Raw genomic sequence first — 18,203 nt, 5'->3', positions numbered from 1 at the left:
AATTCTGTCTCACTCATTTCTCAACCACTGCTTCTCTTGTGTGCCACTTGAGTCTTATAACTGCTGTCTGGTTTATATACAAGGTGTAAATAACTTTTGCTCTTTGCGTTTTACCCGTGCTACCCCCATAATTTCAAAGAGTGTATTCCAGTCGACAATTTCAAAAGCTTTTTCCAAATTTATGAAAGCTGTAAACAAAGGTTTGCCTTTCCTTTACCTGTCTTAAATAAAAAAGGAAAAAACTTTTTCCTTCTCATCCCATGCACTAAGTCTCCCCTGAACTGCAGTTCTGGATGTCTTTCCATAAATCTACCCAATTTCCTAGACCTCTCCAGCCCTTATCCTTCACGCCTCTTCCTTCCCTTCAACCCTTCTGCCTGCGGAAGGAGGCACGGCTCCAAAAGTTTGCCTAATTACAACCTTCTTTTATGTGTGTGTTCTGCTGCCGCTTGGTGTGCAGATTTTTGACCTATCCAATTAAATTATTCTGTCAATAATTGATTGTTTTCATTGTTATATCCTACTTGTATGGCCCTACATTTGTCCTCTAGCCATTCCTACTTAGCTGTTTTGATTTCCTGTCAATCTCACTTTTTAGACATTTTATTCATTTGCTGCTTCATTTCCTGCATGTTTATATTTTCTTCTTTCATCAATTAAATCCAGTATCTCCTTTGGTATCCAAGGATTTCTACTAGGCCTTGTCTTTTTTACCTATTTCATCCTCTGCTGCATTCCTTATTTCATCTCTCAAAGCTACTCATTCTTCTTCTACTGTACTTCTTTCCCCTTTTTTAGTCAATTGTTGCCAAGTCTCCCTCTGAAAGTCTTAACAACCTCTGGTTCTTTCAATTTATCCATGTCCCATGTCCTTAACTTTCTACCTTTTTGCAATTCCTTCAGTTTTAATCTTCAGATCTTAGCTAATCAATTGTGGTCAGAATCCACATCTGTCCCTGGAAACTCTTAATTAAAAAACTGGTTCTGAAATCTCTCTCTTACCATTATGTAATCAGTCTGAACCTTTCCAGTGTCTCCATGTCTCTTTCATACATACAACATTCTTTCATGATTCTTAAATGAAGTGTTGGTGTTGATTAAATCATGCTCTGTGCAAAATTCGATCAGGTGGCTGTTTCTTTCACTCTTTTCTCTCAGCCGAAATTCACCTACAATTTTCCTTCTCTCTCTTCTTTTTCCTACGATCAACTTCCATTCGCCCATGAAAAATAATTTTCACTTCCCTTAACTATCTGAATAACTTCTTTTGTCTCTTGATACATTTCTTCAATCCCTTTGTCAGCACAGGCAGGAACTATTAGTCCCAAAACCTCAGAAGTGTATCACATTATATCTATGTGTGTGTGTGTGTGTGTGTGTGTGTGTGTGTGTTGGGAGTATCACTCATTTCACACACTTTGTCTACTGAAGGTAATTCTTACCCAGCAGTTCTGTCTCACAGCTTATTAGTATTCACCAAAAATTTGTCTTTCAATGTGCAGTAAAGTGTATGTTATAAATGAATCTTTTGGCAAATTAAAATCTTGTGCTGCTCTGGGAACTAGATTTTTGTCTTTCTTGGGTCTGCTTCATGGCGTACAATAATCCACAAACAAATGACTAGTATATTTATAGTAAGGAAAGTTCTGGCAGAATGAAAATAATTTAGGAGTAAAGCAGACCACTCACTGAGCAGCAGAAGGGTTGAGCTGTCGACAGGCACACGTAAAAGAGAATGAAAACTTCGGCTTTCAGAAGAAATAATTTTACAAGCCAGAGTATACACACACACACACAAAACTGTGCACCTAAACAGTGCCGGCTGGACACAGAATGCTGAGACTGCAATGCATCAGGGGGACTGGGGTGGGTAGGGGGGAAAAGGAGGCAGGAAGCAGGGGGAGTGGTTGGGAACAAGTAACTAGTGGCTCGGGGGGAGGCAGCAGGTATGCAAACTAAGAATGCAGGAGGGAAGGGTGGCAGGTGCAATGGCTAGGCCTGCCCCACACAGGTGCCGGAATCACTGAGGTGCTGTGCACGATGGAGGTGATGTGAAGGTTTGCTTGGGAGGGACACCAACAGGCTGAGAACCTGAGTGAAAGGCCATCACTAAAAGTTTGCTGAGAACAAAGTTTAGTGCCCGGTAGCACAACAAACTACTGAGCACAGCGTGCTCGAGTTTAATGGCTGCTTCACAAACCTTGCCATCTGGATCTTCCCTCACAGCATCAGTTTTTCCAAAATACGCAGTTGAGAGTTATCCATACAACACGTCCTTTGCTCCTATAATTCTCTCAATCTTAATCTCCGCCAGTCCGCCGACCCCACACCCTCTATCCGACGGTTTCCCCTTCCTCCATCATCCTCCCGGTGTGCTGCACCTCACCAGACCCACTACCTGTGTGCCGTGTGCTTAGCCAGTGCACTTGCCTCCCCTCCCTTCTGCATCCCTAGCCTGCACACCTGCTACCGCCCTGACTCCTCCTCCTGCTTCACGCCTCTCTCCCCTCTACCTACTTCACCCGATACGACCTCCATCCCAGCCCGCCTGCCTAACAGCAATTTTGACATTATGTGAGCAGCTGGCACAGTATAGGTGCACTGGTGTGTGTGTGTACACATATCTGTGTGTACTTGTACTTTAGCTCATCAAAGGATATCTTCCAAAAGCTAGCAAAGTTTCATTCTCTTTCCTGTGTGCCCCTCTATGACTCAACATTTCTGCTATTTGGTGAGTAGTCTCTTTTGTTCCTAAATTATTCCTGACTAGCATATTTGCACAAACAACTTGTCTCACATCTGCGACTGCCAGTTCCAAGCTGGGATAAGAAGAAGGGTTGGTTATAAACCAATAGCATATAAAACTTTTTGTTACTGTTGTGTATGGCTTAGTACATAATGGTAAGGAGCGGTGGGTTACAGAGTGATGCAGTAACTGTTGTCATAGGAAGCTGGAATGGCGCAGAAATGATTCGCAAACAAGTAGACACAGCAACCAGAAAATTTACTTGACTTGTATTTCTCCCAGAAAACAAAGACTCATTACAAGTGAAGAATCAAGAGAGTGAGTCCAGCTATCACAGTGTCAACAAGGACAAAGCTCACTGTATTAGGCACACTACGGTATTGGTGTGATGAGGCTCTGAGAGCGAGTGGGATGAGCCACTGCCATCAGCCGTGGGATGAGTCACTACCATCAGCCATCCTATATCATGGTGGCAGAAGACAATCGAGTCCAGAGCCACTGGAGGCATGGCTCAGTGGGCGTGCTCCATTGGGTCTGTCGGCTCCTGCATGACTGCTATCAGTGTCAGACAGAAACTTGCAATTCCATTGCCAACTGTGACATGCCGGTAGGGTGATATAGATATGTGATACCACAGTTACGAAACACAAGCTTACCTAGGACCTGAATGGATACAATGGAAATCTAAAAATACAAGGGAAACATGATCTATGATTTCGAAATTTTAATTTTGGATCTTGGTATGTTCAAACCCTATACAGACCAGGAGCAATCCAGACCACAAACTCAGCAAGAGATATGAATTGTACCTGAGAGAGTATGTTCGATTTACTTCAAACCCCAGAGAATTCATACGAGACATCATGCTCACCGGATGGAAGAACTACGAACTGAAACATCACATATTGGTGGAACAGCATTATGACCATATATCCACGGCTGTCAGGTCTTACTGAGGAGCTGACTGCACATCATATCACTTCCTTGTTGTGTGTGGACCTAAAATGATGTTCATCCACATGCTTAAGATGAAGAAGGTGACACCAGAACAGTCTCTGAATGTTGAGGAACTGTGAGAAAGTGCAATTACAGAACATGCTATAACAATCAAAAACTGTTTTGAGGCCCTAAAAATTCTGGAAACAAGAGAGAACATGAAAGAAATGAGAAAAGAAATAAAGACCATGGTACCAAGTGTAGTGGAGGATAAATTGAGAAGAAAGAAAATAATGAAGAAGGGAAAATTGTTCAATGAGTCATTCCAGAAAGCTATGGAGAAGAGTAGGAAGGTGAGGGAGAAGTGGCTGTCTGACAAGGAGAATGAACACAACAGGGAACATCAGATGAAAAGCAAAGCAAATCCTGATACCAGAGAAGAGAATATATCAAATCAGTTTGTTAGAACAAGAAGTCAAGACAATTTTTCCACTGGATCAAAAATCCAAAATATGGATTTCAGAGCCCGAACTTTTTTTTGGAGAAAAGAACAGTAACTTGATACATGACATCTACATCTACGTCTACATGGATACTCTGCAAATCACATTTAATTGCCTGGCAGAGGGTTCATCGAACTACCTTCACAATTCTCTATTATTACAATCTGGTATAGCGTGCAGAAAGAATGAACACCTATATCTTTCCGTATGCGCTCTGATTTCCCTTATTTTATCATGGTGATCGTTCCTTCCTATGTAGGTCAGTGCCAACAAAATATTTTCACATTCAGAGGGGAAAGTTGGTGATTGGAATTTCATGAGAACATTCCATCGCAACGAAAAATGCCTTTCTTTTAATGGTGTCCAGCCTAAATCCTGTATCATTTCTGTGACTCTATCATTTCTGTAACTCTCTTTAAGAGGATGGACAAGCATAGAGTAGGCAGTCTTCTTAGTAGGTCTGTTACATTTTCTACATGTCCTGCCAATAAACACAGTCTTTGGTTAGCCTTCTCACAACATTTTCTGTGTGTTACTTCCAATTTAAGTTGTTCGTAATTGTAATACCTACGCATTTAGTTGAATTTACGGCTTTTACATTAGACTGATTTATCATGTAACTGAAGTTTAACGAGTTCCTTTTAGCACTCATGTGGATGACCTCACACTTTTCGTTATTTAGCGCCAACTGCCACTTTTCAAACCATTTATATGTCTTTTCTAAATCGTTGCAGTTTGTTTTGATCTTCTGATGACTTTATTAGTTGATAAATGGCAGTGTCATCTGCAAACAACCGAAGACAGCTGCTCAGATTGTCTCCCAAATCGTTTATATAGATCAGGAACAGCAAAGGGCCTATAACACTACCTTGAGGAACGCCAGAAATCACTTCTGTTTTATTCGATGACTTTCCATCAATTACTACAAACTGTGACCTCTCTGACAGGAAATCACAAATCCAGTCACATACCTGAGACGATATTCCATACGCACACTATTTCACTATGAACCATTTGTGTGGTACAGTGTCAAAAGCCTTCCAGAAATACGGAACTGATCTGAAATCCCTTGTCAATAACACTCAACACTTCATGTGAATGAAGAGCTAGTTGTGTTTCACAGGAATGATGTTTTCTAAACTCAAGTTGACTGTGAGTCAATAGACCGTTTTCTTTGAGGTAATTCACAATGTTCAAACACAATATATGTTCCAAAATCTTGCTGCTTATTGACGTTAACAATATGGGCTTCTAATGTAGTGGATTACTCCTACTACCTTTCTTGAATATTGAAGTGACCTGTGCAGCTTTTCAGTCTTTGGGTACGGATCTTTCGTCGAGCGAACGGTTGTATATGGTTGTTAAGTATAGAGCTGATGCATCAGCATACTCCAAAAGGAACCTAATTGGTATGCAGTCTGGACCAGAAGACTTGCTTTTGTTAAGTAATTTAAGTTGCTTCACTACTCCGAGGATATTTACTTCTATGTTACTCATGTTGACAGCTGTTCTCGATTTGAATTCTGGAATATTTACTTTGTCTTCTTTTGTTAAAGCATTTCGGAAATCTGTGTTTAGTGACTCTGCTTTGGCAGCACTGTCTTTGATAGTATCTCCATTGCTATCGCGCAGAGAAGGCATTGATTGTTTCTTGCCACTAACATACTTCACATATGACAAGAATCTCTTTGGACTTTCTGCCAGATTTCAAGACAAAGTTTCGTTGTGGAAACTGTTATAAGCACCTCGCATTGAAGTCCGCAATAAATTTTGAGCTTCTGTAAAAGATCGCTAATCTTGAGGATTTTGTGTCTTTTTAAATTTGGCATGTTTGTTTCGTTGTTTCTGCAACAGTGTTCTAACCCATTTTGTGTACCAAGGAGGATCAGCTCTATCGTTTGTTAATTTATTTGGTATAAATTTCTCAATTGGTGCCGATACTATTTCTCTGAATTCAAGCCACATCTGGCCTACACTTACATTAGTAATTTGGAATGAGTGGAAATTGTCTCTCGGGAAGGTGTCAAGTTAATTTTTATCTGCTCTTTTGAATAGGTATATTTTTCGCTTATTTTTTGAGGTTTTGGGGATTACAATATTCAATTTTACTACAACATCCCTGTGTTCATTAATCCCTGAATCACTTTTGATGCTAGTTATTAACTCAGGATTATTTGTTGCTCAGAGGTTAAGTGTGTTTTCACACCCATTTACTATCCACGTGGGCTCATGAACTAACTGCTTGAAATAGTTTTCAGAGAAAAGTGTTAAGCACAATTTCGAATGATATTTTACGTGTACCTCCAGAATTAACCATGTGTTTTTGCCAACACATCAAGGGTAGATTAAAGTCACCACCAACTATTATTGTATGAGTAGGGTACGTGTTTGAAATCAAGCTCAGGTTTTCTTTGAACCTTTCGGCAACTGTATCATCTGAATTGAGAGGTCGGTAAAAGGATCCAATTATTATTTTATTCCGGTTGCCAACAATGACCTCTGCCCATACTAACTCACAGGAAGTATCTACTTCAATTTCTCGACAAGTTAAACTACTTGTAACAGCAACAAACACACCACTGCCAACCGCGTTTAGCCTATCCTTTTGGAACACCGTTAGGTTCTTCACAAAAATTTTGGCTGAGCTTATATCTGGCTTTAGCCAGCTTTCAGTGCCTATAACGATTTGAGCATCAGTGCTTTCTATTAGCACTTGGGGCTCTGGTACTTTCCCAACACAGCTACGACAATTTTCAACTGTTATACCGATGGTTCCTGTATCTACGATCTTCCTGTGTTCAGCCTGCACCCTTTATGAATGAAATCCTTCTTGTGTTTTCCCAAGACCCTCTAACCTAAGAAACCGCCCAGTCCACGCCACATAGCCCCTGCTACCCATGTAGCTGCCTCCCATGTATAGTGAACATCTGACCTATTCAGCAGAACCTGAAACCCAAACACCCTTTGGCACAAGTCGAGGAATCTGCAGCCTACACGGTCGCAGTACCATCTGAACCTCTGATTCAGACCCTTCACTTGGCTCTGTACCTGAGGTCCACAATCAGTCCTGTCAACTATGCTGCAAATGGTCAGCTCTCCTTTCATCTTGCAAGCAAGACTGGCAGCCTTTACCACTTCTGTTAGCTGCTCAAAACCAGAGAGAATCTTTTCTGATCCAAAGTGACACACATCATTGGTACCAACGTGAGCAACCACCTGGAGTTGGCTGCACCCTGTGCTCTTCATGGCATCTGGGAGGACCCTTTAAACATCTGGAATGTCTCCACCTGGTATGCACACGGAGTGCAGATTGGTTTTCGTACCCTTCTTCTCAGCCAAGTCCCTAAGGGGCCCCATAACGTGCCTAATGTTGGAGCTCCCAACTACCAATAATCCCACCCTCTGTGATTGCCCAGATCTTGCAGGCTGAGTGGTTTCCTCTGAAACAGGACAGATGACAGCATCTGGCTCAGCAAAAGTATCAGCCACAGACAGCACCTGGAACCTGTTTGTCAGACAAACTGGGGAGGCCTTACGTGCGGCCACCTGGGAAGTCTTTCGCCGCCTGCTTTGCCCCAGGGCAACCTCCCACTCGACCATAGGTGAGGGGTCAGCGTCAGTGCAAGCAGTAACTGGGTTGGCCATGGGTGAGGACCGATCGGAGGACTCGGATGTGTTAGACGTCCGTTGGATCCCCATGGCCGGCCCTCAACTGTGGTGCCCATCCACTGCAACCTCAAGCTGTGTAACTGAAGCCATCACAGCCTGAAGCTGAGAGCAAAGTGTCACCAACACGGCCTGCATCCGCACACAACAAGCATAGTCCCTGTCCATACTAAAGACTACGGAAAACTAAACTATGCAGCTATACCGTAGACTCTGATGAAAACACAGGAACTGTGTCTAATAATACACAGATATTAAAAAACCCAACTACCGAAGCACTCAGGTGAAACTAAATAATTCGCCCCTGATTAGGACCTTGTAATACATCACAAAATCGATTTACTTTCCAACACCAATGAAAACACGAGAACAGTAGCTATTAGATATTAAATTTACACGCAGAAACTCAAGAAACTAAACTATTAAAGCACACAGAAGATAGAATAAAGTTCGTTCCTGGTTAGGAACTCATAAATGCCACAAAAGCGGTTACTTCCCTGTTGCTGCGTCTGTCTCGGTCGGCTACTACTGCCTGACTGACAAGAAAAGAATTGGAGAAAGATGGAAAGAATACTTCTCAGAAGTCTTGTTCACCCAGAACAAAGTGAGGTGTGACTGCAGACACCATGGAGGAAAGGAAAGCTGATGAAGAATGGGAAGTGGCTGAAGAAGATGCCAAAATTGGAATCCAAACACTCAAAAATACCGAAGTGTCAGGGGAGGATAGAGTAAAAGAAGAATTAATCAAAGAGGGAGCTGAGAGCTTGCACTTACAGATATTTAACATGACGCAGTTGATATGGAAGAACAAGACGTCGTCAGAAGAAAGGAAATTGCCCATAATATGCCTGAGATACAGTTGGGGAGAAAAATGGAATGTGATAATTATAGAGGCGTAAGCTTGCTGAATGTAAACTACAATGTACTGTCTATCATCATCCTCAGAAAATTATAACCATTTCTAGACACCAACATACAGGAATGCCAAAGTACTTTTCAAGAAAACTGACCAACAACAGAACACATTTTCACTCTAAGAGAATTGTTTGAAGAACACTGGCAATACGATAAAAGTATGTACAGTCTGTTCATCAATTTTCAATCTGCTTATGACAGCATCCACAGGAATAACCTATACAATGCACTGCATGACTTCAGAATTCCTGAGATGCTAGTGAAAATGTTGCAAACTTGTACGGATGGGTCAAGGTCTACGGTGCATTTCAAAGGCGAGACATCAGAGACATTCGAGACTGAGACAGACCTCATAAAAGAGGATGCTCTCTCATGTGTTCGGTTCTGTGTCATCTTGGAGAAAGTAATAAAGGATTGTAGGCAACAGGAATGGGCTGCAGTATAGATGGATGGTTATTTCAGTTGTCTCACATTTGCAGATTACATAGTCCTTTTAAGTGAATCAAAGAATGAGATGAAAGAAATGTATCAGGAAATGGGCAACTTCACACAGAAGGTTTTGCGAAAGATGAATCAAAACGAAACAGAGTTCATGTAAGTAGTAAGGCAAGAGCAGGAACAATTTCTTGAGTTAGATGGTTTGAGGTTCAAGAGATGGGAGCCTATCTTAGATAAAAAAGTATGGAGGAGGAAGAGCAAGAATGAGGAAATCTACCTCTTGATGTGACAACCAACAATCCTACAAGTGCTGAAGAGCAGAAGAATCCAATGGGTGAACCATGTAGCCCATATGCCAGAAGAAAGACAGGTCAAGAAGGCACCTGAAGTGAAACCAAACACCAGGTGCCCCATAGTAGCATGTACCCAGGATCTACTACAATACTGCCAACCCACAATGTAGCACTGCTACGCATGTTAACATTCAAGCTCCTCAGCTGCATTGGCTGAAGTCAGCTAACTTCACCTGGCCTAGGCTAGTTCAGAGGGTGCACACAAGAGCGGTAGAGGCCGACACGTCTACGGACCTTTTGGTGCATCCGTCATGCCATTTTCCTCAACCAATCTGAGCCCAATCACTAGACAAATAGCTACCTGGTAGTCATCCGCCACATAGATACAACTGACCTTGCCTGGCAAGAAGCAGGTAGTTCTTTCTCTGCCAGCAGAAGCAGAAGTTTGCCAGCACCACGCTTCCACCCAGACTCGACGTCGTCCTTGCCACCCGGAACTACTGTGCATGGTGACCTGCTGTGGACTCTGAGGCTGGAAATCCTTGTATTGCTCATGAGATGGGACTTCAATTTTCTATCTACTGTGCATGTGTAAGAAAACAGCCATTTTCATTTGCTAGAGAACTTTTCAGAAGATAGTCAAATGCATCATATTGTTTTGCAAGAACTTTAAATTGTCAAAGAAGTTATTCCTTTATTTTCGAAAATTTTTGAACTGCTTTAACTGACATTCTCAATAAAATAATTTGTGGAACTGATTGTGTCAATAAATTGATTTGTGAGTGTAATCACTGATTTATTGTGAAAGTGTCCCAAGCCATGACACTTCACATAGCTTGACCAAGGTAACACTGGATGGACAAATTGGACTGGATGGACAAACTGGCAAAGGAACCTGCAGCCCTGGGGACTGAAGACACTCTGAGTAACCGAACACAAAACAGAAAGGAATGGAGGTGGTTTGGAGAAGCAGCACATGGTCTGCAGGGCCTGTGATTGCCATGTATGTATGTATGGCAATGGACTTGCTGCAGTGGATACACAAGTTCCCGTCAGATTAACGAAGTTAAGTGCTGTCGGGTGTAGCTGGTTCTCGGATGGGTAGCCATCCAGGTTGTCAGGTGCCATTGTCATTTTTCGGGGTGCACTCAGCCTCGTGATGCCAATCGAGGAGCTACTACACCGAAAAGTAGCGGTTCCAGTCAAAGAAAATCATAATAACGACCGGGACAGCAGTGTGCTGACCACACGCTCCTCCTATCCGCATCCTCAGCTGAGGATGACACGGCAGATGGATGGTCCCAATGGGCCACTTGTGGCCTGAAGATGGAGTGTTTTATGTATGTGTATTTGCATGAACAAATGCTCCCCCTAGCATGCATGGATACACTCTAACTGTAAGCATAGGAAAAAGTTTGGATAAAGATGTTGAAAACAAAACAGGGAGGCAACTACTGTATTCTTCACTGAGTGACCTATACAGCCTAGGCATTTAGTTTATAGAACCAAAAGAAGTAATTGGTATAAAGTACTAGACCTATCAATACACAGTATAAGCAGAAAGAAAAACCATGTTTGTAGACTCATGTTAAAGTTCTAATATCTGAGAAAAAGAATGATGTACTAATTATTTCCATTGCATTAATTAAAAAAATTCTATATTTATGTTTCGTTACCTGTAATTTACACTAAATGTGTAGCTGACTCAAAACTGTACTGAAAAATCCTGAGTAGAATACAATGAGAAGAGTTGTAGTGTTCAGCAACAGGCCATATAAATAAGGAGTTTAATGTAGTAATTTAGCTTATGAATTTCTTCAGATAGTTACAGATCCATAACTGGCCCTTGTGCGCATGCAGAAATACTGACCCAGCTCTGTGGCCTCATGCCCAGCACCTGTTTGTATTTCTGTGTATCCTATAAGGTTTGTGTATTGGATTACTAAGTTCCAGTTCAATGCTTCCAGTCCATGGTAAATAGTTATGTTCTTGTTTCCGACAAATATCAAGAGATTCAGTGAAATTTCAGGTGCTTTTAGGTATAAAATAAATACTGAGAAAAGTAAAATGTGCAGCTGCATCCTAACATTCATAATGCATAATTGGCGAGTAAGGCACATTCTCTAAGTAAATATTAGAAGTGTTAACAGTTACTGACTAAAAAGAGAATCTTTGAGGAAACTTAACACCTGAAACAACATTAAGGGAAGACCTGAATGACTCAAAGTTCTGTACATTTCAGCCCCGTGCAGCACGCAGTTTTACTCTGCCACCATGTTTCATAAGAGTGGACACTCCAGTGTGGAGTTTAGGACATCCTTAGGCTGTGGCTGAGATATTTCTTCAAAATATATTACCTCCTAGGAGTGCTGTTCCAGCAAGTTATCCATGAGAGCTTCTATGAAGTTTGGAAAGCAGTTAAGAAGAACAGACAATATTGAAGCTACTTCTGTAGTCTTTAAAAGCATTACCCAGGAAGGTCAAGGTTATGAGTTGAAGTTCTGGCTGGCACTCTGTTCTAATCTGTCAATCCTGATTTATATTTTATTAATAATATTCTGGGGTAACAAAGGAGATATTGGATTTAACTGATGAAAGGAGAAAATATAAAAATGCAGTAAATAAAGCAGGCAAAAAGGAATACAAAAATAAAATCGACAGGAAGTGCAAAATGGCTTCTAGATGACAAATGTAAGGATGCAGAGGCATATATCACTAGGGGTAAGATAGATACTGCCTACAGGAAAATTAAAGAGACCGTTGGAAAAAAGAGAACCACCTGTATGAATATCAAGAGCTCAGATAGAAAACCAGTTCTAAGCAAAGAAGGGAAAGCAGAAAGGTGGAAGGAGTATACAGAGAGTCTGTACAAGGGCGATGCACTTGAGGGCGATATTGTGGTAATGGAAGAGGACGTAGATGAATATGAAATGGGAGATATGATACTGTGTGATGAAACTGACAGAGCACTGAAAGACCTAGGTCAAAAAAAGGCCCTGGGAGTAGAGAACATTCCATTAGAACTACTGATAGCCTTGAGAGAGCCAGCCCTGACAAAACTCTACCATCTGATGAGCAGGATGTATGAGACAGGTGAAATACCTTCAGACTTCAAGAAGAATATAATAATTCCAATCCCAAAGAAAGCAGGTGTTGACAGGTGTGAAAATTACCAAACTGTCAGTTTAGTAAGTCATGGCTGCAAAATACTACCAAGAATTCTTTAAAAACGAATGGAAAAATTGGTAGAATCTGATTTTGGGGAGGATCAGTTTGGATTCTGTAGAAATGCTGGAATACGTGAGGCAATACTGACCCAACGACTTATCTTAGAAGACAGATTAAGGAAAAACAAACCCACATTTCTAGCACGTGAAGACCTAGAGAAGGCTTTTGAAAATGTTGACTGGAATACTCTCTTTCAAATTCTGAAAGTGGCAGAGGTCAAATACAGGGAGCATAAGGCTATTTACAATTTGACGGAACCCAGATGGCAGTTACAAGAGTCAATGGGCATAAAAGGGAAGCAGTGGTTGGGAAGGGAGTGAGACATGGCTGTAGCTTATCCCCAAGTTATTCAATCAGTATATTGAGCAAGCAGTAAAGGAAACAAAATAAAAATTTGGAGTAGGAATTAAAACCCATGAAGAAGAAATAAAAACTTTGCAGCTTCCCGATGACACAGTAACTATCAGAGACAGTAAAGGACCTGGAAGAGCAGTTGAACAGAATGGGCAGTGTGTTAAAAGTAGGATATGAGATGAACATCAACAATAGCAAATGAGGATAATGGAGTGTAGTTGAATTAAATCAGATGATGCTGAGGGAATTAGATTAGGAAATGGGACACTTAAAGTAGGAGATGAGTTTTGCTATTTGGGGGAAAAGTAACTGATGATGGTCATATTAGAGAGGATATAAAATGCAGACTGGAAATAGCAAAAAAAGCATTTTTGAAGAAGAAAAATTTATTAACATTGAGTACAGATTTAAGTGGCAGAAAGTCATTTCTGAAAGTATTTGTATGGAGTGTAGCCATGTATGGAAGTGAATCATGGACAATAACAAAAAGAGAATAGAAGCTTTTGAAATGTGGTGCTACAGAAGAGTGTTGACGATTAGATGGGTAGATCACATAATTAATGAGGAGGTATTGAATAGAACTGGGGAGAAGAGAAATTTGTGGCACTACTTGGCTAGAAGAAGAGATCAGTTGGGAGGGATCACCAATTCAGTATTGGAGGGCAGCATGGAGGGTAATAATCTCTTAAACATGAAATCAACATGAAGTGCAAAATGGCTAAGGAGAAGTGGCTAGAGGGGAAATGTCAGCACGTAGAAGCATATATCACTACAGGTAAGACAAATGCCACCTACAGGAAAACTGAAGAGACCTTTGGAAAAAAGAGAATCACCTGTATGAATATCAAGAGCTCAGATGGAAAACAAGACCTAAGCAATGAAGAGAAAGTGGAAAGGTGGAAGGAGTATATAGAAGGACTATACAATGGAGATTAACTTGAGGGAAATATGATGGAAGAGCAGTTGAACAGAATGGGCAGTGTCTTAAAAGGAGGATACAAAATGAACATCAACAAAAGCCAAACAAGGGTAATGGAATGTGGTCAAATTAAATCAGGTGATGCTGAGGGAATTAGATTAGAAAATACGACATTCAAAGTAGTAGGTGAATTTTGCTATTTGGTAGCAAAATAACTAATGATGCTTGAAGTAGAGAGGATATAAATGTAGACTGATGATGGTGAGAAAAGCATTTCTGAATAAGAGAAATTTGTTAACATCAAGTATAGATTTAAGTGTCAGGAAGTCTTTTCTGAAAGTATTTGTATGGATTGTACTCCTGTATTGATGTGAAGCATGGATTATAAACAGTTTAGACAAGAAGAGAGTAGAAGCTCTTGAAATGCGGTGTTACAGACGAATCCTGAAGATTAGATGGGTAGATCACATACGTAATGAGGAGGTACTGCATAGGAATGGAGAAGAGGAATTTGTGGCATGACTTGACTAGAAGAAGGGATTGGTTGGTAGCATTCTGAGGCATCACCAATTTAGTACTGGAGGGAAATGTGGAGGGTAAAAATCAAAGAAGAAGACCAAGAGATGAATACAGTAAGCAGATTCAAAAGGATGTAGGTTGCTGTAGTTATTAGGAGATGAAGGGGCTTGCACAGGATAGAGTAGCATGGAGAGCTGCATCAAACCCGTCTTTGGACTGAGGCCCACACCACCACCACCGACAACAACAACAACAACAACAACAACAACAACAACATCAACATGAGCATTTTGGAGCTTAAGTTGTGATAACTATGTCTTATTATGATGAAATAATGTAAACGAAAGCCACTTTTGACAAATTGTGAAACAGTCTTCCAAAAAATACAGTTATGACTGTATGGCTGCTTCACCAGGCAATGATGAAAATCTCCATTTAAAATCAATGAATCATGGAGATGGAGCTTTTACCCTTGGTACAACAAGATAGATAAAGACATAAAATATAAATCTTATTTATATCTTACAGATACACTGCTCCCTCTCTCTCCCACTTCTCACTTCTCAGGAGTTAAAATTTCTCCTGTTTAGTGTCTTTATCTGATACTTTGCTCCTAGTCCTGTCTTTGACTCAAGTTCAGTGGTGGTTTCTTACCAATATCTGTGTAGGAATGTGAGAATAATCAACAACTGGAATCACTGGTTCCCAAAGCTAACGTTTGTGTTACCGTTTATTACTATGAATTTTGACCAATTGCTTTCGAGTGTAAATTTACTTTAGCTTCAGTTGATGGAAGTTTTACAGATAACGCCACTCAGTGATGTGGCAATATGATTAATATTAGATCAGAATCTATAATTACTTTTAGTCATTTATGCACAACTTGATACATATAACTTAACAACAATTTAACACTTACTGTTGATGAATGATGTGGCTTTTCACTGTACTGGAGGCAGCTGGAAGCCCTGTGTGATTCAACATTGTCTATAGCATCCAAATGATCTGCATCTTCCAGAACAGGGACACGGAATGTTGCGTAAGGGCTGATATCTTGTCTCTGTCCCAGAGAAACACGCATTGGAGTGGCAATATAGACTGCTTCTTGGAGATTTGCTGAGGCAATGCCACTTTCAATGTTGTCATATTTCATAGGAACTGCTCCCCGATCCAAATCTTCTATTTTTCCTGTTTCTGACGATTTCTCTGCAAAATAAACAAAGAACATGTTAAGATACAGTATTTGGAAAACATTATGTGAATAGATGTATACCAATAAAACAATTAAAAATTCACACTACAATAATAGAAATTTTGAGCTGGAAACAATAAACAAAAATGAGGAAAGATAATATTACTGCTGTCTAATGCATGGCACACAGACACATAGCACAGAAATTAACCCTAAACCAAGTAAGAGAACCATATGAAGGATAGAGTGTTGCAATGGTTGCGGTGGTATACAGTATGGTGAGTACAAGAAAAGAGTCAGTACTGATTTTATAATTATTTTGTAATGGGGTTATTCACATTTCACGTAGACACTAACAAAAATGAACTGAATCTCAGTGAGTACTATACTCTCTGATTCACTTTTGATGTCAATCTTACAGCCAGATGTTATATCCTACTCTACAAGAGAGGCCATTAGGGCCAGCACAGTACCAGTCAATGATGACGATGGCAAGGTGGTATGGAACAAGTGACTGGAAGTCACTCTCTATGGTGATGCCCCATGTCATGCCATCTGTGTGGGTGACGGTATCATCTGGATACTCTGACCAGTGACTGTGGCGTGCATTGTACTGGTTAAGGTGAAGCCTCTTGTTCCTCACCCTGTGTGTCACGTTTTGGCACCGAGACCCACTGTTTCTGAGGTGCACATTGGTGAGTCTGCTGCAAGTGATGCTGGCTGTGGAGGTGTCAGGTGACCAATGTGTCTGAGCCTATTTTGTTGGCACCAAAGTGTGCCATCTTCTTATGTCCTTTAGATTGTACTTTCCTTTCTCTGACCCAGTTGTAGGATCCACTAAAAATAATGTCTTGGGATGGATAACTATTTGAACCCAGCATGGTTCTTCATACTTTTGGAAAAACTTGTGTCTCTCTTTCTTTAGGGCAGAGCTCTGAAGATGCTGTTTTACAAGGACTAGGTCATCGACCTAGTACTGCAGTTCTACAGCTTTCTCATTATGCTTACTCACTCTGTGTTGTGCCTTTTCAACTAAATTTCTAGAAACTATTTGCTGATTCAGTTCGTAGTAGAGAGTAAGATGTCCAGGCCAAGTAAAACATTTAGTGAGAGGTTCTCCTACAAAGGGTTTGCCTATTACTTCCAAAGATGTTAATTCAGTTGATAAATGTGGTAATTCATTTAAAATAAGTTCAAAGTCTTTAATTTTTGTTGCCCATAAAGTATGTTTTCCATGGCAGTAGGTGTGGCATAACTTCCCAATTTCTTTCATAACTCTTTCACACAGATTCGAGGACAGGCTATAGTTTGGTATTAATACTTGACGAATATCTTCCCAAGCTAGAAATTCTTTAAATTCATTACTGACAAATTGTGGTCCATTATCAGTGAGAAATTGTTTTGGTGTTCCCACCTCCACAAAGTACTGTTGCAAACAGTGTATAACCATCTGTGTAATTGCTCTTTTGATAGGATTTAACTTAACATATTTTGACCAGCACTATATGATGACCAAAATGTATGACACTCCTCCCTTTCCTTTAGAAATCAGTCCAAAAAATCTGCTGCTGTAAGATATTGCAACGATTTAGAAATAATTGGATACATTTTGTATTTAACATGAGTGTTACTCTCTTTCACCTTCTGACAGATTTTACAGGTCCTAATTAAAGATGCTACTTTATGTCCTAGCTTCTTAAAATAACAGAACTTATTCATATGAGCTATACACTTTTTTATTCCAAGTGTCCATATCCTGTATGAATATACCACACAATTTCGTCTTCCATTAACTTCGGAATGCAAATGTGCCAACGTTGCAATGTTATACTGTCTCTCCAAAACAAATTATGCCCTATAATTTTCCACTTTCCTGCTTGATTAGGAAGTAAGGAATTCAAATACACATAGCAAACATTTCTGTGACATAGGGATCATGAGGGATGTTTTCTGTTATTCTTTGGGCCACCTATAGTATCCTGGTGTGCAGATAGCCTACTGTCATAAAATTAATTGCAAAAATTATGTCAGGTCCCTCCATACAGTTTAACTCTTCCAGGCCTACTGGTAACCTAGACAAAGCATCCAGTAAAATATCCTCAGAACCTTATCAGTACTGTATCCCAATGTCATATTCCGGTAGGAACAACATCCATCACATTAATCTACTATGTAACAACCGACTTCTCATTTAAAAAGATAGAGCTTGATGATCTGTATGGACATGGATTTCTGACCACCACACTAGTGTTTGGAATTTTTGGATAATCCATGCTATTGCCAATAGTTCTTTTGCAGTAGCTGCATAGTTTAATTCATGTTTATCAAGACTATGGTTAGCAAAAGCTATGGATCTATGATTTACATGATCTAGACCCCACTATCCTTGAAAAAGGATTCTCTTTCTTAATAAATGTAAAATTCTTGGGTTGATTCACTTCTTGACTTCATATATACCATCTATAGTATCCAGCCATTCCTATAAATCCCTTCA

General features: G+C 40.3%; 1 protein-coding gene across 1 annotated transcript in view; it reads right to left on the bottom strand.

Annotated features, from left to right (window-relative positions):
• Positions 1-18,203, bottom strand: part of LOC126234805 (Down syndrome cell adhesion molecule-like protein Dscam2) — a 222,741-nt gene that overhangs the window by 42,738 nt on the left and 161,800 nt on the right. The window contains exon 6 of the mRNA XM_049943552.1: positions 15,437-15,723. Within this exon, the coding sequence (XP_049799509.1) occupies positions 15,437-15,723 (287 nt within the window). The remainder of the gene's footprint in view (positions 1-15,436; positions 15,724-18,203) is intronic.

The sequence above is a fragment of the Schistocerca nitens genome, chromosome 2 (assembly GCF_023898315.1).
Source record: "Schistocerca nitens isolate TAMUIC-IGC-003100 chromosome 2, iqSchNite1.1, whole genome shotgun sequence".
Taxonomy (NCBI): domain Eukaryota; kingdom Metazoa; phylum Arthropoda; class Insecta; order Orthoptera; family Acrididae; genus Schistocerca; species Schistocerca nitens.
The sequence above is the reverse complement of the archived record's forward strand: the minus strand, read 5'-3'. Positions and strand labels throughout refer to the sequence as shown.